The sequence below is a fragment of the Numenius arquata genome, chromosome 12 (genome assembly GCF_964106895.1).
Source record: "Numenius arquata chromosome 12, bNumArq3.hap1.1, whole genome shotgun sequence".
NCBI classification, from domain to species: domain Eukaryota; kingdom Metazoa; phylum Chordata; class Aves; order Charadriiformes; family Scolopacidae; genus Numenius; species Numenius arquata.
Window position 1 is genome coordinate 24,296,515 of NC_133587.1, and position 22,345 is coordinate 24,318,859.

The following is a 22,345-nucleotide window of genomic DNA, read 5'->3' on the forward strand; positions in this document are numbered from 1 at the left end:
CCAACTTTGTTTCTGTTGAAGTTATAGTCTGAACATATAATTGTTTACAACTGAGTATTTGTGGTTATAAATAACTTACAAAACTGGTTCAAATACCATTGGGACATCATTCCCCAGAGTGCAAAGAGTGTCCAGGATTTAGATCTGATTGCACACAAAATAAGTATGAGATTATTATTTGGCTAGGAAAGTGCAGCAGAGGACATGGGACCATCAGTTACTTTCTGGAAAGCTGATGATCATAAGAGATAGATGGTAGGATATGCTACAAATGTGGAGTGATGCTGTAATCCGCCGGGTTTTTTCAGTCTGCCACAACTTGTTCCACCAGACGGAGTAGTCAGGGGAATGGAGAGCAGAAAAAGAAATTTTTGTTCTTCTTGCTGTTGGTTTTATCCTGCTGTCACTACCAGCAAATTCCCTGTTCAATATCAAGACTTCTTCAGTCAATTGAAGAGACATCGATATAAACACACGTGCAGAACAGCATAGAGATAGTTTAAAATCAGCCAGATCTTTTAAGTTTTTATAAAAGTGAATTGAAATCGGAATCAAAAGCAAGCTCCTCTTTATAGTTGCTAGTATTCTCCTAGAGAATTGTCTGCAGACTTCAATAAATGGTCAGTGTATGTAATTGAAAGGTCTGATCCCACAAACCCTTACTCACATGAGTAATTTCATAGTTCTGAAAGAATATCAAACCTGGCAAGAGTTTACTGGCAAGACCAAAACTGGCAAGATTTGCCTCCATTGTTGTGGTCTAAATTGAACTGCAGTATTTTAAACTTGGCACACTCTTGCAGTCTATATAGGCCAGTGATTTAAATTATATCTAAGAGTGGAACAAATATAACCTACAGCAGCCTGGCCATCCAGCCTGGGAGGCTTATTGCCATATACACTGGCTCTTGAACCCAGGAGCAGGAAAGTATTGTGAAATTTAAATGTGGCAGTGGGGTATTTTTAATATTACTGGATTCTTTCTCCCACTCTAAACTCACAAGCTGATATGAATATATCTAACTCTGATGGAATTAGAAGAGTTCCTTCTGATTTGTATTAGTGTCACGGTGACAGAATTTAGCTTAAATTACCTAATAAAAGTCTTAGAAAACAATAGTTTTTTAATAATGAGATAAAATGACAAAATGGTCTTATAGTCTGCAGGACCACCAGGTACATCCTGTAGATCAGTGACTCAGGAATAATTCAGTACCTGGAGGCTTACATGATTGCAGCAACATTTACCCCTCATAATTCTTCTGGACAAACATAGAAAATATAACTGAATTCCCAAGAATAAAAAAGATGTGCAAGTTTAGATTTTTCAGTATAGTGTTTCTCTGCTTTTTATACGTTGTCTCTTAGTATTTGGTTCCTCGTAATAGAAGAAAACTATATAATGTCAATTTTTTGTTTTGTGTTTAAAAATTAATTCTATCTTTTTAAAACTAGGTTATGAATGAGAGTGAATTAGGTTTTGTGATATCTTTTTATGGGTTCTGGTTTGGGTTTTGCAGCTTACTTTTTCAATATTTTAATTAAATACAGCCCCCTCTCCTTCACAAATATAACATGGGAAAATCCAGCTTCTGTAACATCTGTGGTCTGTGTTTGTTTACTTATTTTTCTATTCAGTAGTAAAGTTGTATGTCTTTGAAGATGAAAGCTTGTAGAGGTCACAGAGATCCAAGTTTATATACTCCAGTACAAATCAAGTTCTGTAGTAGTTTTTTAACAGTGAGAAAAAGAAATATAGGTGATTAATAACTGTCGTGTTACTTTTCATTCCAGCCATTAAAGACTGTTTCAATGGTTCTTTGTTATGTGCGTCAACTAATCAATGTATAGCAATCTCCCAGCGTTGTGATGGCATTGCAGACTGCATTGATTTCAGCCTTGATGAGTCCAGCTGTTCAGGTACTTAATTTTGCATAAAAATATCATTTGAAAGAAAAACATATAGTCATTTCTTGCTGAATCTTTAGGCAGTTCTCAAACTAGACTGAATTCTCTCTGCTAAAACTTAATCAGATAACATCAGGAATGAATTTTCCTGATGAAAGTATGACACAGCTAAAATAGTGAGAAAAAGATGGAAAATAATATGCTTAGTTAATGTCTTCAAAAGGGCTGTTTCTAAAGGTATAAACGCATTGCTTAAAAAAAAAAGCTTCCATGGTATCCTACTAAAGCACTCTCGATTTTGGCCAATGAATTAACCCACTTAAGTGAGCTCAACATTTCTGAGTTAACAGGAGTTTTTGGTTTTCTTTTTTTCTTAAGAGTAATGGAAATCCAGGTTGGAAAAATAAACCAAAACATGTAGCATTTGTTTTAGCACAGTGCATTTCCCACAAAATTCAGGTTTGTTTTGCAATAGGGAAATTCTGGAGAAAGGTAAGAACACAATAATATACATCCAATCTGAATCAGATTTTTATTAACAAAATTTAACAAAAGCATAGATAATGATATAAGTAATTAAATTTAGATTCAAAGCATCTCATTCAGTAACACAAAGTTACTGCAGTTCTTCCCCGAGCTGATTACTAACCCTGGGCCAGTTCTGTGTTAACAGTACAAGCATGAAATCATAGAATGGTTAGAGTCAGAAGGGACCTTAAAGATCATCAAGTTCCAACCCCCCTGCCATGTGCACTTCCCACTAGACCAGGTTGCTCAAAGCCCCATCCAGCCTGGTCTTGAACACCTCCAGGGATGGGGCATCCGCAACTTCTCTGGGCAACCTGTTCCACTGTCTCACCACCCTCACAGAAAAGATTTTCCTCCTAATATCTAATCTAAATCTCCCTCTTTCAGTTTAAAACCATTACCCCTCATCCTGTCACTACACTTCCTGACAAAGAGTCCCTCCCCATCTCTCCTGTAGGCCCCCTTTTGGCACTGGAAGGCTGCTGTAAGGTCTTCCCGGAGCCTTCTCTTCTCCAGGCTGAACAACCCCACTCTCTCAGCCTGTCTTCACAGGAAAGATTCTCCAGCCCTCTGATAATCTCTGTGGCCCTCCTCTGGACCTGCTCCAAAAGGTCCGTGTCCCTCTTATGTTGGTGGATCCAGAGCTGAACACAGTACTCCAGGTGGGGTCTCATCCACCTGTGAGGATTTGTTTTCCACAATTTCTTCTTAAAACTGGAGGTGTCCATACTGAATAGCACTGTTTATGTGTCTCAGCAAATGATTTTATGGGGCATATACACAAAAGTTAAAGAATTAGACATAGTTCTTTAGGTCTAATTTGCATTTTACCAGTTATTTTCTTACTAAAGAAGATTGAGGGGACTCATTTTTGATTTGAAGTTTTTCTTGCTGTTGGTGTGTAGAATTAAACTTCTGTAAAACTAAATCTGATGATGTGGAAATCCATTTTAAGGGATGTCAAAAGTTGATAATAGTGTACCACTGACATTCCCCTCTACTTAAAACACCTTTGCTCTTTTCAAGACTGATTTCTCTAGTTCTTATAAGAATGTGATTCTAAGTGTTAAAATTTGGGACATCTTTTATTAGGTTGGTGACACAGGCGTGTGTGTTCATCACCCATATAGAAAAGCTATTAATAATAAAGTAGACTTAGGTACTACTTATATTTAAGTTCAGCAGGTTTGGCTCTTATTTTATATATTCCCGTTTGTCTGAAGTGGCAAAAGCTTGATTTCTGGAGTCCAATGAAACCCTGACTTGAGAAAAATTAGAAGCTTGTTCAAGTGAAGCAACAGGATTTCTATAAGTTCAAGAGGAGCCCATTGACTTTAACATATTTATGACTTGACAATTGTATCACCAAGTTAAGGTCTAAAGGAACAGTTTTTGGAAGCGTTAAGCGCACAAAATGACAGGTATGAATATTCCACCATTTTCAAAATTAGGCAATGACAAATATAAAAGCAAGGATGGTAAATTTTAAATTATGTTTTTTACTGTTATGTTTGCAGTTTGTCCTGAAGAATACTGCAAAAATGGAGGGAGATGCATCATCAAAGATGACATTCCATTATGCCAGTAAGTTTCATTGGGGATTGTTTTGTGTTTGAAGTTGGGAAAAGGTGCTGTTGAAAGAGCTGTTTTGTTCCCCCGGGACTGAAATTACCTTCAGTAGAAGTGTATTTTTAGAAGTCTCTGCATGTCTACGTTATTTTTATTTACAGTTGCTGACTAAAACCACATTTTTAGAAAAATATTATTTATCAAATAGAATTTTCTGTACCTTTTGTCTATCATTAAGTGAGAAAACCTGCTTGCCTGACACCTTAAGTTTTCTGTGTCTTATGTTTCACACCAATATTTAACAATACATGCTTCTATGAAAAATGATGCCTTACATGCAGGAGGTGTTGTGTACCTAAGAGGAGATATACAGCAGGCCGTGTTCTCAACTTTACCTGCACCTGGGATGTATTTCTGTTATAATGTTATTTTTTGCATATGTTTGGAGAAAGAGGGTAATGTTTTTCCATTTATGCCAAACAAAAGGTTAAACATATGCTTTTATTTTTCTGGAAATACTCTATGCTGAAAACCAAATAAAGAACACAATTCTGATTTGGAATGTAGGAGTCATTAGGAAGTGTCTCAGTATAGCTGAAGGACTCTTTTACACAAGGTATCACTCTGTTTCCCACTTGGATATTACAAGGGATTTTTTAAAGTGCAAAGAAAGCGATGATATATATTACCATACTTTTGTCCTTCATGTGCTTCAGGAGATCTTGCCAAAACATTTGCCAAATTACTAAAGTGACTGTTTTATCAGAGTATCTATCTTAGTCGAGACCGGGCATTAAGGTTTGTCTCCTAGTCTATAGGAAACTCACATTAATAGGCCTGCTGGCCAAACTTCAGTTATTGCAGAATTTGTATCTTTCAAGACAGGTTTATCCTTTCCTGGTTGAAGAAATGTGATAAACAAAATATTCAGAAAATACACTTTCATATAGAGTACTTTGATTTAGCTCTCAGAAGATTCTGTTAATTACTTGCAGATTTCCCAAAGAATCTTCTCTATTGCAGAATAGAGTGTTGTCCCTGCAAGAAACTTGGAATTTCATTAAGGTGGCTGTTTCAAAACTTCTTGGGACACAGAAAGAGAGAAAGGGGACAAAAAACATAGGGGAAAGTTTTAAATGAAATTAAGTGGATAGCTAGCAGAAAATAAAGGGATTGGGAATAGCCAGAAAGTTTACAGTTCATAGATTAAACCATTGATCAACAAGAAAATTGCTTGTAGAGACAAAGGCACTCGGGGATTAATTGAGATTTTAGGGATACAAGGGAATTATAAAAACTGAACTTATATTAGGACTTGCAAATGAAAGGAAACCAAATTACCAAGTGTTCTTTATCCACAGAAATAAAAGATAGTTGGAATAGTAGAATAGTAAATAGGATACTTTTCTTCAGCATTCAGTAAGAAACAAGATATTGAATTCTAATGCAATATGTAATGCATATGTAATTCTAATGGATATGTAATTGGAGCAAAGGCACAGAAGTGAAAATGACCTACCTGATGAGCTAACATAACTCCAAGAGTTGTGTGTGTTCCTTTTGGGGAAATACGTCATCTCTGTTCAAGAATACTACAAAAGTAGTACATGTTGCACTAATGGAAGCCTTTCTGAAAGCTCTGCTGATAAGGGATGTGACTGGAGAATAGCAAATGGAGAAGAAAAGGAATAGCCAGATCAACAGTCTGATATCAGTACCATTCAAGACTTTATAATATTTTGAAGGAATTACTCATACGTGTGATAACAGTGGAGTTAGCCATTTCTAAGATAAGCTTCTGCATGATATTTGAAAATCCTACATGTCAACATTATGAAAAGAAAGAAAAGAATAAAACTGTACCTTAAATAATAAAAAATATAGAAGTGTCCCAGTTTTCATTTCCTAGGAAAAAAAAAACCCACAATGAAAACCCTAGAAATTAACGTGGAAAAGACACTATTTTTTACCTGTTTGTTCTCAGTTCTTACCTTACATTTCCTGAAAAAAAAGGATGATAGATTTAGGCGGAGGTATCTTCTTCTCTTGAGAGCAACTGTTCTTCTAGACTGCAGGGGACGTCAGGAGAAAAAGCAGAATGTGTAAGAATTCAGGAAGCCTGTGGGACAGCAAGGAAACCCCTGAAACGAGCAGAGTATAGATACTGCCCTGTCAGAGAAGTGTCAGAGAAAGAGAGTCTTTCTGGATATCCAGAGTTAATTGTGTGGAGAGTACAGTGGTTTTAAAAGTCACTCAGTTTGACTAATATTCTTCAGTGACACAGTGGGCAAGGGGAAAAATTGTTAACACATCCTTTTATTGCTGTTTTTTTCTTACACAATGGATTCCAATCTTCCTCCACTTGAGATGCTTGTGTTCTAGTTTCTATAAAACAAAACCTGAGATTTTAAAAATCTCTTTGGCCTCCCTGAGGATGATGGTTTAACAAAACAAGTCTGGACAGGTCTCTAAGCTTCATTCGATTCAAGGTTCCATCACATTCCTATAAAAACTGAAATTGCTGCTTCTCTTACCTTACTTTGAAGTATGTTGATAGAAAAGAATGCAGTCTCTAAAAAAACATTTTTGTTGGTGATGTGTGAGTTTTTTCTGTGTTTTTAATGCAATGTGGTTGAAGTAATTAACTATATAGACTCCTCCAAATGGTTTAATATGTCAGCATGAGAACAGAGTGAATGAGAACAGAGTGAATTTACAGTAGCTGCTTAGGCAAAAGAAATTAACTATTTGAAGAGATTGAAAGTTGATAGCAGATTTTATACATTTAGTACTTCTCAAGTTTCTTTGATGCTGTATGTTTTTGTATGTGTGCACTAGTTTTGCTTAGATATATAAAGTGAATACTTAGGATGTCAACCTGACTTTCAGTAGTATTTAGCTAAGAGGCATCTGCAGAAGGTGGAAGGTGAGCTCTGACATCCACTGATGAAGAAGTATCTGTAGAACAGGTGGAAAAGATAACAAGTCCAAATAAAGTTTCAGTGTATATTGGAGTGGGTAACAGGTATATAAGGTTGCTATCATTTCTGCTCATGCTACTGAGAACAGCTTTTCTTAGCTGGTCCGTAACAGTTGTATTAACTTCAGTGAGAGGCCACAGTATTTGGGAATGTGACTATGTGGTAGCAGATGTTCTCAGTGGGAGTTTGCAAGTAAGTGCAGAGCAATGGTGCTTTGCGGGTGATGGTTAGCTTCCTACTTGAATGAAATACAGCTTGGTGGCTGTCCTGATCCTCTCTGGTGTTTGACTTCTGAGTTAGGTTTGAAGCAAACCTAACCAAATTCGCATTTGCTTCTCCTATTTGGTCAGGAGAGTGCTTGGGGTGCATATCAAATACATTTATCTTGTGCTTACTAATTCTTGAGTATCCTCTGTGGCTGCCAGACTGTATGGAGCTTTAGTCTGAAATTTTACCGCCACTCTCATTTCACAAAACTTTACTCCTTTTTGTGCTGACTGAGTTCCCTTCTGTAGTGGATGAGCGGCTAAGTGGCTAGTGCTGGCCGTCAGCTACTGTGGCTGCACATGTAGATCATGACAGTTTGAGCAGTAATGGCTAGAATTTTTGCAGTTTCAATAGTCTGATTTCACAGTTATTCCTTTGATTGTATTCGTACTTTCCCTAATTGTTTGTCCAGTGTTTTTTTATGTTTGTTTTATTTTTTTTTAAAGACACAGACCCCTGGAGGCATAGGAAAGAAATATTGATGAGAACAAGCAAGCTGTAAAAATGTGTGTTTGGAACACACTGAAGTGGAAGGGTGAGGCTTCAAAAATTGTTCTGGTGCTGAAATAAAACCCTGAGAACAGAAAAAAATATTTCACTAGACTGATAATACATAATTTTAACGAGCTAGACAATACATTCACATTTAAAATCTACTAAAACTCACATACAATAAACATAATACAGTGCTTGTCTTTCCTTTTATTTTATACAAACATTTTCTATGTAACATAAAAATTTCACAGCAGTTACACTTCTTAATACTAAATACTATAAGTAGAGTGTTTTTATTAATGTCTGAGCTGTAAGAAGGCTCTATCCTTAAGCAGCAAATGTAATTGCATTCACTGGCCTGTAATTAAACAATCATGTTATAAATTAGAAATACATCTTCATTAAACAATTTTTAAATTACATCAAATATGTACCATCTAGCTATCTGAGCTGTGGAGATTAGAATTTCAAGGAGTCATTATATATAGATAATTAATTAAGGTTATCTTTTTAGTTGTGTATCTAAATGCTGATTTGGCCAAAGTATAGAAACTGAATTATTTTGTTTGTTTGCTTTATGTGATAAAAGTGAAAAAGATTACTTTCCCTTTTATGTTTTAGAAAAGAATTGATTTTACAGGGTAATTATTAAGAGGAGGGGATTTTTGTTCTTTCTCCTTAGAAAAGCTGAAGCCTATTTGGTCCTCTATTTTTTACTTCTCTTCTTCTCATGTTTAAAATGACCTCATTATTATAACCAAGAATGGTCTGTTTTAATGTGCAAATAAATTATTTTATCCCCAGTGATACAATAAAAAATAATATTCCACAAAATTTTTAAAAACTTATTACTTTTCTGGTAGTTGAGACATTTTGTCACAATCTGATTTTGTCTTTAAAATACTAACTTCTTGTAAGCACAGTACATTTTTGAGGAGAAGCCCTACAAGGTATTATGCAACTTTAAATAATGCCACAGTAGATCTGTTCAATAGCTTTTCCAATCAAGGCTCATATATGCCAAAAACCAGAAAATCCACATCCTCCACATCCTCTCTAGGCAATGTCTTCCAGTGAAGAATGTAGGCCATTTTTTCTAAACATATTTGCCTTTGGATGTACTCATATATACTGTTTTACTGGACTTTTGAGGAATGATGGTGGTAATCTTTAAAAACTGAAAGTTGGGCGATTGTTTTAATATCACACAGTATGTCATGAAAATGGAATGATAACGGTATTCATACCTAAGAATATAAAATGCTTGGAAGCATCCAGCTTCTGATTTGATGGAAATACGAAGCCTAGAGACTGACAAGATAGCCACACCCAATTCATGAGTAAAGAGAGTTTACAATGGGAGAAGATGGCAGTTTCCATTTCAGCTTACTGTTGCTCTCAAAGATTCCCACCTCAGTTACAGGGAGGATTGCTGATGCAGCAGCTGCCCAATCACTGCAGATTATTAACTGTTGAAGTAAAAGAAATTGGTAATGATTTTACTTCCTTCCGAAGAATTTTCTTTTAGATTTACTGAACAAGGGTGACCTAAGTAAATTGATAAAGTTATATAGAGCCTGTGTATCTACTCAAGATAGTGGTAGTCATGCAAAAGCAATTGTAGGTAGAGGAGGAATTGAACAAGGAAGTAACCATGAATAAAACCAAAACCCATCATGAGAAGTCAAAAAATAAGGCATTGAAAATTAATGTTATGCTAAGATTTTGCTTCTGGAAATGAAGGCATATTGTTATATGGAGACACATACAAATACACGTAGCTAGCATAGAGGAGTTTTTTTCATATCTTCCCGGTACCCAAGTGCCATCTGAAAAATGATGCTGAGGCAAATAAGGTAACAAATTCATGTTGCCTGAGTTGGATAAAATTGAAAATGGGAAGACAAGTTAATATCTCTGTTCTCCAGAATGAATGAAACATAGCTTGTTGTGAAGGAAAATATACAGTATATTGGTGGAAATGCACCTTTGAAGATTTCCTTGCAGAAAACTCTTTCCTAAAGTTTCTATTCCATATATTATTGCCTGTTTACTCTTTATCCTTTCTTATTCAGAAAAGTTTCATAAAATCAAGGTGCCTGTTCCTGATACAATAATACTGTTGTTTTTTGGCTTTCCATGTTTCTAACATCATGTCTTTTCCAAAAAAGGCAAACATGATGTCATTAAGAATACGTATGAGATAAGAGAACACTAAACATCAGAGGAAATTGAACTCTTCAGTAGCACATTTATTCCATTTCATAAAAAATCAGTGATCAGATCTATACAAACAGAAGTAAAACAATTGAATAGCAATTTTTTTTTCTCAAGGGCTTTGATTTAAAAATAATTTTTTTAAGCTCGCACCTTTCGTGATTGCATTTGCCATTCATATGAAATGGTCAGTTGAGATCACCTGGACGTTTGTGGCATTTTACATATTCAAGTATTTCTAATTGTTTTTCGTTCTTTTTCCCCTGCTGGACAATAATCATCATATACATAATCTAGGTATAAATCCCTTATTGTAGAGCCTAAAACATTTCTGAAATTTATACATTGTCTGTTATAGTTCCCTGTCCTAGGCCTGGACCAATGTTATTACTTCTCTGTCCAAACTGCATAGTTCATTCAGAGGTCTGGACCTCTACATTGAGGTATTTTTGTTTTCCATTGAATCTGGCGGTGGCATTTAGTCCACTCAGATGGTTACTCCTTATCTATCCTCAGGATATCCAAATAGTGCCAGAAGATTGCTCTTGTGGAGAATCAGAGTGTTGATTTCCCTTCAGGTATGCGTTATATGACCCGCATGCATTTTTGTTTGTTTCTCCCCCACCCTCAAACACTAAAGATTATGGTGCAATGTGACAGAAACATAGATTCATAAATCTTATGCGTTTGGTCTAGTTTTTAATAGTTGGAATGAAACAGCTTCTGATTTTGATGCTGATCAAAGGGCTTTCATCAATCATTTCACAATATAAATAAACTGAAAAAAAATTTGCAAAATCCATTGCATTCTTCATACACAAGAATTCAGGAATTCCTCCATAAGGAAAGAAATATGCCGAATTTGTCTAACAATTTTTTTGTCTTTATTTATATTTTCCTCACTTGTACCAAGTGACTTCAAAGTAAATACATTTGCCCAAAGCAGTTTTACCTAGCGAGAACCTTTCCATTGAACAAATTATCAATTATTTCTTTAGAAATGGCAACACTGGCTATCTTTTTCTATTTAGAAGCAGTTACTTTGACCTTTGCTCTTTTTCCTCCTCTTTGCAGATAATAGTATAATCTTGAGGTCAGGATTATACTATTATCTACTGTTATCAGGATTATACTTATCACACTGGAGCCACCTGCTTCATGCAGTTTGCAACTCCTAGAAATGATGAAAAAAACCCAAACAACTTTTATCTCAGCTAAAGTTAATCAAATATATAGTGCACTTTGCCACAGTGACATACTGTGAAGTTCACCTGTGAGTTGTTTGAATCAGCTGGTTGCTAAATCCAATGATTTCAGAAGGAATCTGTCTTTTTCAGTTTCTTTATTCTAAAACAAGTATGTAACTTAAAGTTTGACTGCACGTAATTGAAAACCAGATGTTTTACTCAATTAAACAGATAGGACTTAACAGACCCAAAGCTTGGTTTCATAACAAATGTTTCTGATGATGTTTTTGAGAAATCTCTAGCACCTGATTCAAATATAAATTAAACACTTAACTCTTGGGTTTTGGTCTTTTTTTTCTATGGAGAACTAAAGCTCAAGATATCTGTAAAACAGGAAAAAAGCAAAGTAGCTTACAGGCTTTCTCTGTCTTCCTGAGGTGAAATATTACTCTGACAAATGGAAAAAGTCTCTCCTGAATGGCTCATTGCTAGAATGTGGATAGCAAATATAATGGAAGGACATAGTTTAGATATAGCCCATTGGTGATGCTGGAAAGCAAACCGTGACCTAGATATTTTCAGACTGTCTTTTTATGATATGTTTGCTGAGTGGGGAGGTTTTTACTTGCATAGAAAATCAGCAAGGAATTTCTGGGATGATTTCTAAATCAAAGAGTGTATTGAACTTTATGTACAACCCTTTATTGCAAGATTTTGGAGTTGAGAGGGCTAACAGTTTTGGGAATAAAAGTAACTGTGCTGCCTTTTAAAAGGTGAGTTTAATACAATATCAACCTCACTTCAACTCTCACAGAGCGGGAATTACATTTAGAGTCTGATCGAAATAATTTATGTTTTAATATGAAGATACTATAATCTTACTGAGAAGGGTGTAGGCAAATAAGTATAATTTAGCAGATACAGTGAAAATCACTTGTGTGTATAAGAATGGTTACGGGAAAAATTTTCTCCTCAGTTGGATTTCCTCTCCCTACAAAATTTAGTATCAGTAGTGCTTAAGAGGCTAAAAGCATTCAACCTCTCTGATAAGTATTCTACACTTCTATTTTGATTTTCAATTCACTCTTTAAAAAGAGTCAAAGTGAAATGAGGTAACTATGAGGTGTAGGAAATCACAGTGAGATTTTTATTATTACTAAGTGCAATGCACCTTTACCTCAGAATGACTTATAACCCAGAACTATAAGCATTATTACATTTAAAATTCAGAAGATAGCTTTGTCTACAATAGGTACAAGCTTAGGATCTGGGAAATGTATCTGCAGGAGAGGATACTTGTTGAGTGATAGATAATATGAGAGAATTTTATATGGGAGAATGTGAATTGATGTTGGATATTGGATGTTTGCCAAAGTACGGAGGGTTCCCTGAAGAATTACTCCTATGAACTCCAGATGCTGAAGAGTAGGAAACGTAGATGAAAAGCTTTAAATCACGGTTTTGTTTTGGTTGTTTTGTTCAAAACAGGAAAGAATAGCTGTAAAATAAGAAATACATTTCAAAAGAGAGAAAAATAGGGAACAATTGAAGAATTACATACCAATGAAGGAAGTATAAACACAAGAGTTGCAAAGATTTTTGTGCTACAGCCCCCTCTCTTTCACATTCATGTAGCTGCCTTTTGTCCTCAGAAATTTAAAAACATCTTTGGGTATATCTATTTAAAGACACATAAATTACACTACATCTTTTGGATTATATGAAATGAAACAATAATTAACACAGTCTGGGTTCAGATTGCCTTACTTAGCGTGAGTAACAATCTTCCAGACTCAGGCTTCCTGGATTTAAATGAAAGTAAGAGACAGTACTTGTCATGAAAACCAGTATTCTCATACCCTAAAATTACATCTGCATGTCTGCATATCAAAACTTCATTGTCTAGAATCAGCTCACCAGTAGATCTCTCTGTGTGGGAGGTACCTTGAGGCTACTGGTTGGGCACACCTAAAACAGGACAAAATATATCACAAAAGTTGAAAGGGAGACTTTTGGAAAACATATACCATCAAGCATGTTGGTAAAAGTTTTGAACTTTCACTACAGTAAGGAAGATCGTGATGTAGATATGCCTGTGCTGAGGATGGCAGGAAAGATGGGGATGGTAGAGATCTGTACTTGAGAATCTGTGTTATTGTATAAGTTTTGTAGGAAAGACATGTCTTCTATTCTGCACTAACTGCATCCTGCTCAGTCTGACCCACAAGACACCCTGTTGTCACAATGTCCTCAAGCTTTCATGCATGTTTGCAATTTTCACCCTTGTTCAGCCAGTGTGAATTTAAATCTCCAAGAATTATACCCTTTGTGCTGTTGCTAGGTGGCTAAGGGATTGCCCAAAAGCAGCAAATTCTACTAAATTAAGAACTTTTGAACTTTTCTTGCCAGCTTTTGCAGTGTTGACTGATCTCGAAAGTTCCATGCATTTTAATTTTAAACACACACACAAACATAGAGGAGTTTTCTCAACGCTTGGAAGGATCTTTTCATGTTTGCTATTGCCCTACTCAGCTACTAGGCTACATCTCTAAGCGGGAAGCAGCAACTATGTGCTATTCCCACACAGACTTTTGTATGTCCTTAAGGGAAAAAGTACACTTAAACTAAAATATTTTTGTCTTCATCTGGTCTGCAAGTCATATTTTCAATGTACAGAAATATTTTTCTTTTAAATGTATATGTTGGTTGTAAGATATATGTGAACTTTGAAATATCCTTTAAAGTCTGTCAAGCTAATGTGGTTCATGCAAGACTTACAGTATTGATCTCAACACCAGAGTTACTGCATGAATAAACATCAGCCATCAAGCCAGGCTTCAGAATTCTGTAAACTACAGGAGGTTGAGATTTCGCTTGTTTGTTTTTAAATGGTAGAGGTGAGAAAAGTTTGGATTTAAGTGAATTATTTCCCTGTGGATGGGAAAACTAATTGGCCAGGATGCATGGTATTTTATCTTAGCCTTTGTTTATTTGCAGTATGTGTGCTTTTGTATCAGCCGACTAGATAACAAAGCAGAACACAGATAAATCATATGCCAGATTTCTGGAAAGTTATCATATGGCTTCCTAACTACATTGAACTAACCTGTGCTTTAACTCACTCTCTGTGCAGCCACATGGAAGCCAAAACTGTGGTGATTCTTTCTGTGGTCAGTGAGAAAGGATTGTCAACGGGCGCAAACTGATTTCTCCATTATTATCTCTGGTTCTGTATGTCTTTAGAGCACCTTGGAAGTTGTACAAATTCCTTGGATGGATTTTGGGTATCAACCGTGTATTAACATTTCCATTGCACCTCAGCTAGTACTTGGCAAGTGTCTTTGTTGGAAAGGACTGAACCCGACAATATGTGATCATGGCTTCTTTAATGTCAGTGCTAGGTGAGATTAAGTAGGGATGGTCTAAATCTAACTCCAACATTAAATGTGTTTAAGCTCCGATTCATTAACTTAGTATATTAGAAAATTATTTTTATTGCTTCATGAGTTTATTGTTTCCACTTAGAACTTTCCATTTCTGTACTTTAATCCTTTTGTCATTCACCCTTATTAACTATTGATTGAAATGCCTGCCTAACTGAGTTTGGTGGGATTGCTTAGGATTGTAAAATGAAGCTAACAAGATGACTACCTACAGTTAAATGGAGCCTGTATTGTGCAGTCCTTGCATGCCTGAGTTTCCTACAGAAGTTACTGATAGTGCCACTTTGCATGACTAGGAGCTGAACAAAATGCTTTTAAGCAGTGTTTTTCACAGAGCAGAATTCTAGTTAATAAATAGTTATTTCTCCTCTGGTAACTTTATTTTGAGATTTCAGGTACTCTTGCAAACCACTGATTTTTATCAGGTGAATTAAACTGCATTGTATTGTAGTTTATTAAAAAAAAAATAAAATTAAAAATAGGCCAGGAGGAATTTTTTTAACCATCCAATATTAACAGCCTTTGGTAGGTGGAAAAAGGTTTTATTTGCTTTGCTTTTCTTTATCCCTTCTGTAAATTAATAGTTTATTAATGTGAAATTTGTTTGGGAGTTAGGAAAATGGAAGTAAGATCTCCTAAAACTTGTTTAATATTTTAGTATGTGGAAAATATTGTGTTTACATAGCCATAGAAATCCACGGAGATTATCTTCCCATCACTTTTGCTTCTAGAGGTGAAGGTGAGGTGATTTGGCAGAATACGTTTGGAGGTTACACAGCAGCTATTCATTATTATAGTTCTAGCATTTTAATATCAACTTATCAACTTTTTCTTCATTTGTCAGAGCTTCCCTTATGCTATCAATAAAGTCTATCATTATGTTTTTTGTAATAAGATCAGCAAAAAGCCACAGACTGAGAATGTTTTACTTAATGTAAGTAGCTGAGATTTTTTTCCTGATAGATCATAAGATAGTAGAGAAAAGCTAAAAATGTGCGTATAGCTGTGTAACCAGTAACATAAACTAGTTTATACCAGTATACTAAGTATGCTTCATTTAGCTTTTATATCTATAGAAAGATATATATAATGCTTCTACAGCTATCTTTCTAGTACTTTGTGCCCTTGGAATACTTTTCAGCATGCTGTTACTACAGACAGCAAGATACAAGTAACTGTAAAGCATCTAGGAAAAGTTTTTGCCCAAGCTGTCATCATTTACTGCAGAATCATTCCTCCTTGCTTGGATGACTGCAAGTTTTTTAGGCTGATGTCCCGCAGAGAGCAGCTGCCGAGAGGATTCTTCTGACCAATGCTTTGACTGTATCGTTCTTCTTTTTGCATCTCTGCTCCCTCTTTCTTATTGTACCAAATGTTAATTATTGATCCTGCTTCCAAAATCTTCATAATTTATTCCCACTCCATCTATCATTCCTCATTTAGCAAGGATAATTTGAATACGTTTCAAATACTGGATGCTAATCCAGAGTGTAATATGGAGAGTATAACCTGTCCCCTACCCAGCACACAACCATAGCAATAGATTGTCTGTGTTTTAACTGATCTCTGCACGGTGTCAAAGTTTAGAGCACAATTTGACAAAACCCTTCATACTTTCTGAACAGAAAGCAGGTATCGTTTTCAAAATAATTTCATTGTAAATATGCATGAAACAAGGACTGAGCACAGGAAGGAATTAGGCATATGCTTTCCCTATAAATCCAGAGAATCAAAGCATAGTACAATAATCCTGCCTTTGACATTTAAGCTTCTTTTACAACATTTTCATCTTCAGTCTCTAGCCTTCTTTTTTAATAATCTATTTTGTTCCGGTAGTACAAAATCCTCACAGCTGGTATTGGCATGCAAAAGCTGGAGAAAATACTTTGGTAAATTTTCAAGGCCATCTTTATTTGACCATATTTTCTTGTAACTGTGAAGAATGTACAAGTATTCCCAAAAAAATGCACAGTGGTGAACTGTAAAATTCTTTTTTAAAGGCAAGTTAGACTGCAACTTTCAAAGCTCTGCTGATGACATTTCAGAAGCACACCTGTGCTGCAATAGTAATCAAAATGAAAACTTTCCCCTTTTTTCAGGCTAGCTCAAAAAAACAAATTACAGTTCATCAGGTCTTTGGGAAAAAAAAAAAAAGACCAAAAAAACCCCAAATAAAACCTTCGTTAATGCCATGGGCTAAACACATTGATTTGTATCTTTTTGTTTTTACTTGGAACTGGGAGAACAGTTTACATGCAATTTATAGGATGCTGGGGATGTAGTATTATTTCTTAAATAGACAGTCAGATTTTTCCCTAATTCTGTAAATTCTAATTTGCTTAGACTTTGCTAAATGTTACACAATTGAATTGAAAGTTAGAAGATTGATCTCTTTTTCTCCTTTCACTCCCCTCACCCAAGGACATTGCAATGAAAAGATAATAGTGTTATTCTTGCTCAAATTCTCAATACAAGGAATCATTTTTTGCTAGAGTAACAAACATTTTAAAGTTTTCTGGTGTAAAGTAGAAATTTCAACAAAATATTCTGCAAAAATCTGTCTAGTCAGAAAAGTGTCTACAAAGATTTGAGGGAAAATATCTCATCTGGCCAAGTCAAAATCTCTGGAATATTTAGAAAGGAAGAATACTTGTCTTCAAGATTGCACCTTTCTGGAGTTTTTTTGGTTGTAAATTTTAAGGAAGTATCCAGTCAAGATTCACTATTCTCAGTACAAGCCTGGGCTGTCACTGTACAAACACAACAGGAACACGTATATGTTACATGATGAAGGGAAGAGGTTATCGGGAGTTGTAGTACTTTTTCAGCATCTGAAAAATAATTTTCCTTCTTGTGAATAAAGTGTGTCCTCTTTACCAAGTATTTCCACCTTACATCCCAAAACAATCTTCCTTCTAATGTTACCAAAATACCAAAGTTGTCAGAAGACTCTTTTATCTGTCACTTGTACTCAGGTGTAGCATCAGTGAAACAGGAAGCATTGAAAAATTGTAAAACATATTTTTTTAGAGGTTTGAAGAATTATTGAAGCTAAGTGTTCAGAGCAGTATGAGTGTGTGCATTCCTCATGAATAATTTCACTCTTCTGCAACAGGGAGCCCACATGGAAAATTTTTTTTCCTGTTGTTAATTTTAGGGCAGTTCAAGCAGTTTCAGGCACAGATTTATGACGCCTGGCAAGAAGGATGTCTGGACATTTAAAAAAACCCAAAGTTTTGAAGGAAAAATTCTACAGCCACAGGCAGAAGAGCTTAGTGACTGAGCACTTAATGTGCACATCCATTCATTCTGCTTCTGTTAGAGTATAAAACCAGTCCTTTAAATACTGGAATTGAGGATTTCTGAGCTCAGCATGTGCAGCTCCCCTAAGATAAAGTCTCCCGAAGCACACAAGCAATTTAAAAGTTCATATCCTACCTACTTTCAAGAGGCTTTTTGACACCATATCACTTAAGTATTTATAAAGTTCACCCTTTTACTCTCTGTGACTTACTTTCTCATAAGTAATGAACCTATAATGATGTTCCCTCTCCTCCAAGCCTTTTTCATGTGTTTGTTTCAAGCTCTTCAAGAGGGGGTTTTGTTTGCCGTAATGAAATGGGACCCAGATATAATAACAAACATAAGAACTGAAATAGTAAATTTTAAGTACATAAACAAATGTTAAGGTTCTACATGCACAATACTGCTGTAAAATGTGGAAGCATAATATGAGTTATTGCAGAACACCTGGATTTTCTTATGTGCTTATTTCAAAAAGTTGAAAACCAAATTAATAAACAGCACACTTTTGCTATATATTTTTTAATGTTACTGAGGCTTCTGGAAGACTAGTGTCAGAGTAAGGCAATGACAGATGTACATAACAGTTTGATGAATAGACTCTGCTGGAGTTCAGTGATGAAGTACCAGACTCTAGTTAAAAATATTCAGTAAAGATTATTTTCAGTAATGTGGTAAAGCAAAACTGGAATGGTTTACTCTACCTGGAATCGCTGCTCAGCTTTCACTGGACCTTTTAACTTTGTGTTCATAACGTGACATAGTACATGCAGGAGTAAATCAGATATCCTTAGGCTATAACAGCAATAAATATCTCTAAATCTTTAATTTCTACTCTCTTCTTTTATGCAGATGTTGGTTTATGTGCCCATTTCTGCTTTCTTAGGGCTGGCTGTGAACTAAATTCCTTATAGGGAAGTATCAATCATATTAATAGAAATTCCACATGTGGATCTAGGATAGACCTTACATATCCATTAGAAATGAATGTATCAAGATTCATCTGCTATTTTCCAAAGAATTCAAAGGTAAGTTAGAAATCAATACAGATATGTTAGCTCTCTAAATAGTGCCGATCTTTCTGCATAATTACTCTGAGCTTCCAGCCAGTTCAGGCAAACCACAATTCTATGCAGACCACAAGGGATGGAAGGATTATTGGCCTTTCCATCCACATTCATTTTGAAACCCTGTGTTCATGAAATATCATGAGAAAAATACTGCATTTGCTAACCTTCCTTGTGATTAGCTAAGCTGGGGTTTAGGGGCCAGAGAATGTCTCTCTTCCACTGCATGGTTACCACAAAATAAGCACATCTGCTGTAACTTTAAAAGTGTGGATCCAGTAATGCTTTCCTAATCACCACAGATATGGCACACAGGACATTTCTCCAATTCTTGGCTCTTGATTTCCAGTGAAGTCACCACCCACAAAGTATTGTCTGTGCAAATAAAACTTTTGGCAGCAGGCTGATGAGCAAAAGCTCAGACCCAAACCATAAGAGATATGTCAGCAAACAGTTAAACTTCCTTTTTGCTTTGTGGGTGACCAGAGCAACAGGAAGGATGTTTTTATTAAATCCTCATGGAAAGTAAGTTCTCAAAGTTTCTTTCTTGAGGAAGAAATAGAAGAAGAGCTGGAACGGAACTACTTAGGGACAAGCACCAGAGCAGCATAATTAACCTCAAAGGTAAATAAACTCACTTAAAGGGTTATTCACAAGAACACCAAGTGCATGAACACCAAGTGTTGTTCTCATAACCCTTAACCCTTCAAGAAAAGACTGAGGGTAATCTGAAATACTGGTGACAATTCAATGGTGAAATTAAAACCAAAATTCACTACTCAGCTTACAAAACTGAGTATGTCCTTCAATTTGCACTGATGTCCATACAAGTTCTACAATTTGTACATGCCTGCAACAAATCCTATTTCCACTCTTGTTAATACTTTGGCCTCATAGGTTTTGTACTTCTAGCTTCGTTCTTGAGCACTAAAAGAAGCTTGTAGCAGTAACACCACAGTAATAACTGAACTAATTCTTCAGATGATGTAAAAGTTCTCATCTCCCTCTGAAAGTATAAAGTGAAAAAGCCGTCCAACCTTACACCAACATTCACTCTATAAATTGGGCAGGCCTTTGTTCATTTTACCAAAAGGAATTACTCTGAAATAGAATGTTGTTTTGACTGATTTAGTGTTAGACTTGCAGACGTTGTTTTTAATGAAACCCTGGACTTCTTTTTTCCATTTGATTTTGAATTTGTTGCTAAACTGTCCTTCACAGAGTCAAACTTTTAAGTGATCAGAAATCAGTTGCTGGTCTGCTGAACAGTGAAACAATTCTATCATGGTATTGAACTCTATAAGTGACTTAAACACAGGACTTGACCTTGATTCTTTTCATCCTCATATTTGAAGTTTGTGACAAAGCCCAGTCCTTCAAGTACACATTGTGTTTGACTAGCAGTTGTCATTTTTGAATATTCAAAGAATAATTTTTATAATCCTTATGAAAGGGCTTCCCAAATTTAAAATTCCAGGGTTTTTCTCATGACACTTAAGATAGCTGATTTGGTTTTGTTCTTTGTTATAGTCTTATTTTGTTGTAGTCTTAATTTCTTGATACTGAGGTTTCTTCAGATCCAGCACGAAATGTCTTTTTTTCTAAAGTAGTAAGAACCAGGTGTCTATTAGGTGAAACCAGTGACACGGGTATTATTTTTCATTTGTATTTAGAACAACTCATTATCTTGTTTTCGGTTGGTAAGTTTGCTTTGCTTCCTCCCTTCTTTTTCTTATTAAGATCCTCTGTAGAAATATCCTACAAACTATTCATTGGTATTTGCCACCTGTCCAAAATATAAAATATCAGGAAAGATACTTTTTCATTGGAATTCCAAACCAAAACAAGCAAAGAAGGTCAGAAAAGATTATAATCTGCGGCCTGTTATGGGTGGGCAGCACTATTACTCTTCCATCTTCAGAAATCCTATCTGCTCCAATGCTTGTGATTATATCCCCATCTAAATACTGACCTTCAAAGTAAGTCTTTGAACATAAAAGAGGATTATAAACATTCCTTTCTCTCCTGGATATTTGAGCAAAAGATCCTGAATTGAATTCTTTGTAATAGAAGTCTTCCATAACTTTAAATGAAGGAGAAAATCTATATATCTATATATCTATATAGTATTACAAATATACTTATAAATCAAACTTAGGGAACTGCTGTACAGCGTCCGTAAATGTTGTTTCTTAAGTACTTTCATTTAAAATTCTTGTTTATTATAAGCAGGCGAGAAACAATTATATATTTTTTATTTTTAATATATGTAGGACTACAGTTCAGTTTTTGGCTTTCTATTGTGTCAAGTCATTTTAGAGTTCATTAAGAAGTGGGGAGAAGGGGTGGCAGGGGCCTTGGTCATGTATATGCATGAGTCCTGAGCCAAAATTTGTTCTCTGATCCATTCTAAATGGAAGTTATTCACTCTCCTACAAGACAGTTAATTTAACGTTTCATCAGGTCAGCCTGAGCAGAAAGGTGAGTCCTCTGAACCCGTCTTGCTCAGTTAAGCTCAGGTAGGATGAAAAAACTGGAAGGACATGCAGTGTAAGAATGAAATCTCTCTTGTGGGGGCATGTAGGTGTGTTGGAGGAACTGGTGGAGCTCTGAGTGATCTGAAAACATTTTTAAGACCTTTAACTAAGAGAGCGGTGTGTTTGGTTAATAACTGAAATAGGGCAACGTCAACGATGGAGGTGGAGGTAGAGTGCAGGAAGAGCTAAAAATTAAGTTGAAGGTAGCACATTCAGGACAATAAGCACACAGAGGTGGAAATACTGACGAAACACTGTTTTCTCCAAGTCTTGTTAGTGTTGTCCCTTACTATGTAAGAGCTAAGAGAAGAAAACAGGCATTGTTTTTCCTTTCCATTTCCTCTGGGATGAGCCTGACTACAAGATTTTTCACAACTAATTTGCTGGGAAAGGAGAGAGGGTGAGAGGGAAGGAAGAAAGGCATGAGGGAAGAAAGAAAAGAGGGAAATCACCAAAAATTCTGGGCACTGGTTGTCTGTGGCAATGTACGCTAACAGCTGCCTACTCTAGAAGCATCTATGTTCATCAAGATGTCCTCTTGCACTGTTCACCAAGGTATAACTCTGGCACAGGGCTGCTCTCTAGGATTTATAGTAAATAGCTGGCGAGCCTTCCCTTAGTCTATTCAGACATAATCATTTAAGAGAAAAGGTATGTCTGTGATCGTTATTGGGATGTACAAATCTTAATGGATATTTTTTTCTAATAATATTGTTGTGTTAATATGTACTTGCAACATGCTCTATCTTAAAAGTGGATGTGCCCAGACTGAACACAAAAAGGCTTTTAAACTAAGAGCCAGCTTTTACTGGAATCTGAATTAGAATACTATTTCAGTTGAGC

The 22,345-nt window shown here is 35.7% G+C and overlaps 1 protein-coding gene across 1 annotated transcript in view; it reads left to right on the forward strand.

The window, feature by feature from the left end:
* MALRD1 (MAM and LDL receptor class A domain containing 1) overlaps positions 1-22,345 on the forward strand; it is a 246,729-nt gene that overhangs the window by 197,299 nt on the left and 27,085 nt on the right. Inside the window, exons 34-35 of the mRNA XM_074157371.1 lie at positions 1,795-1,920; positions 3,954-4,020. Coding sequence (XP_074013472.1) covers positions 1,795-1,920; positions 3,954-4,020 — 193 coding nt within the window. The remainder of the gene's footprint in view (positions 1-1,794; positions 1,921-3,953; positions 4,021-22,345) is intronic.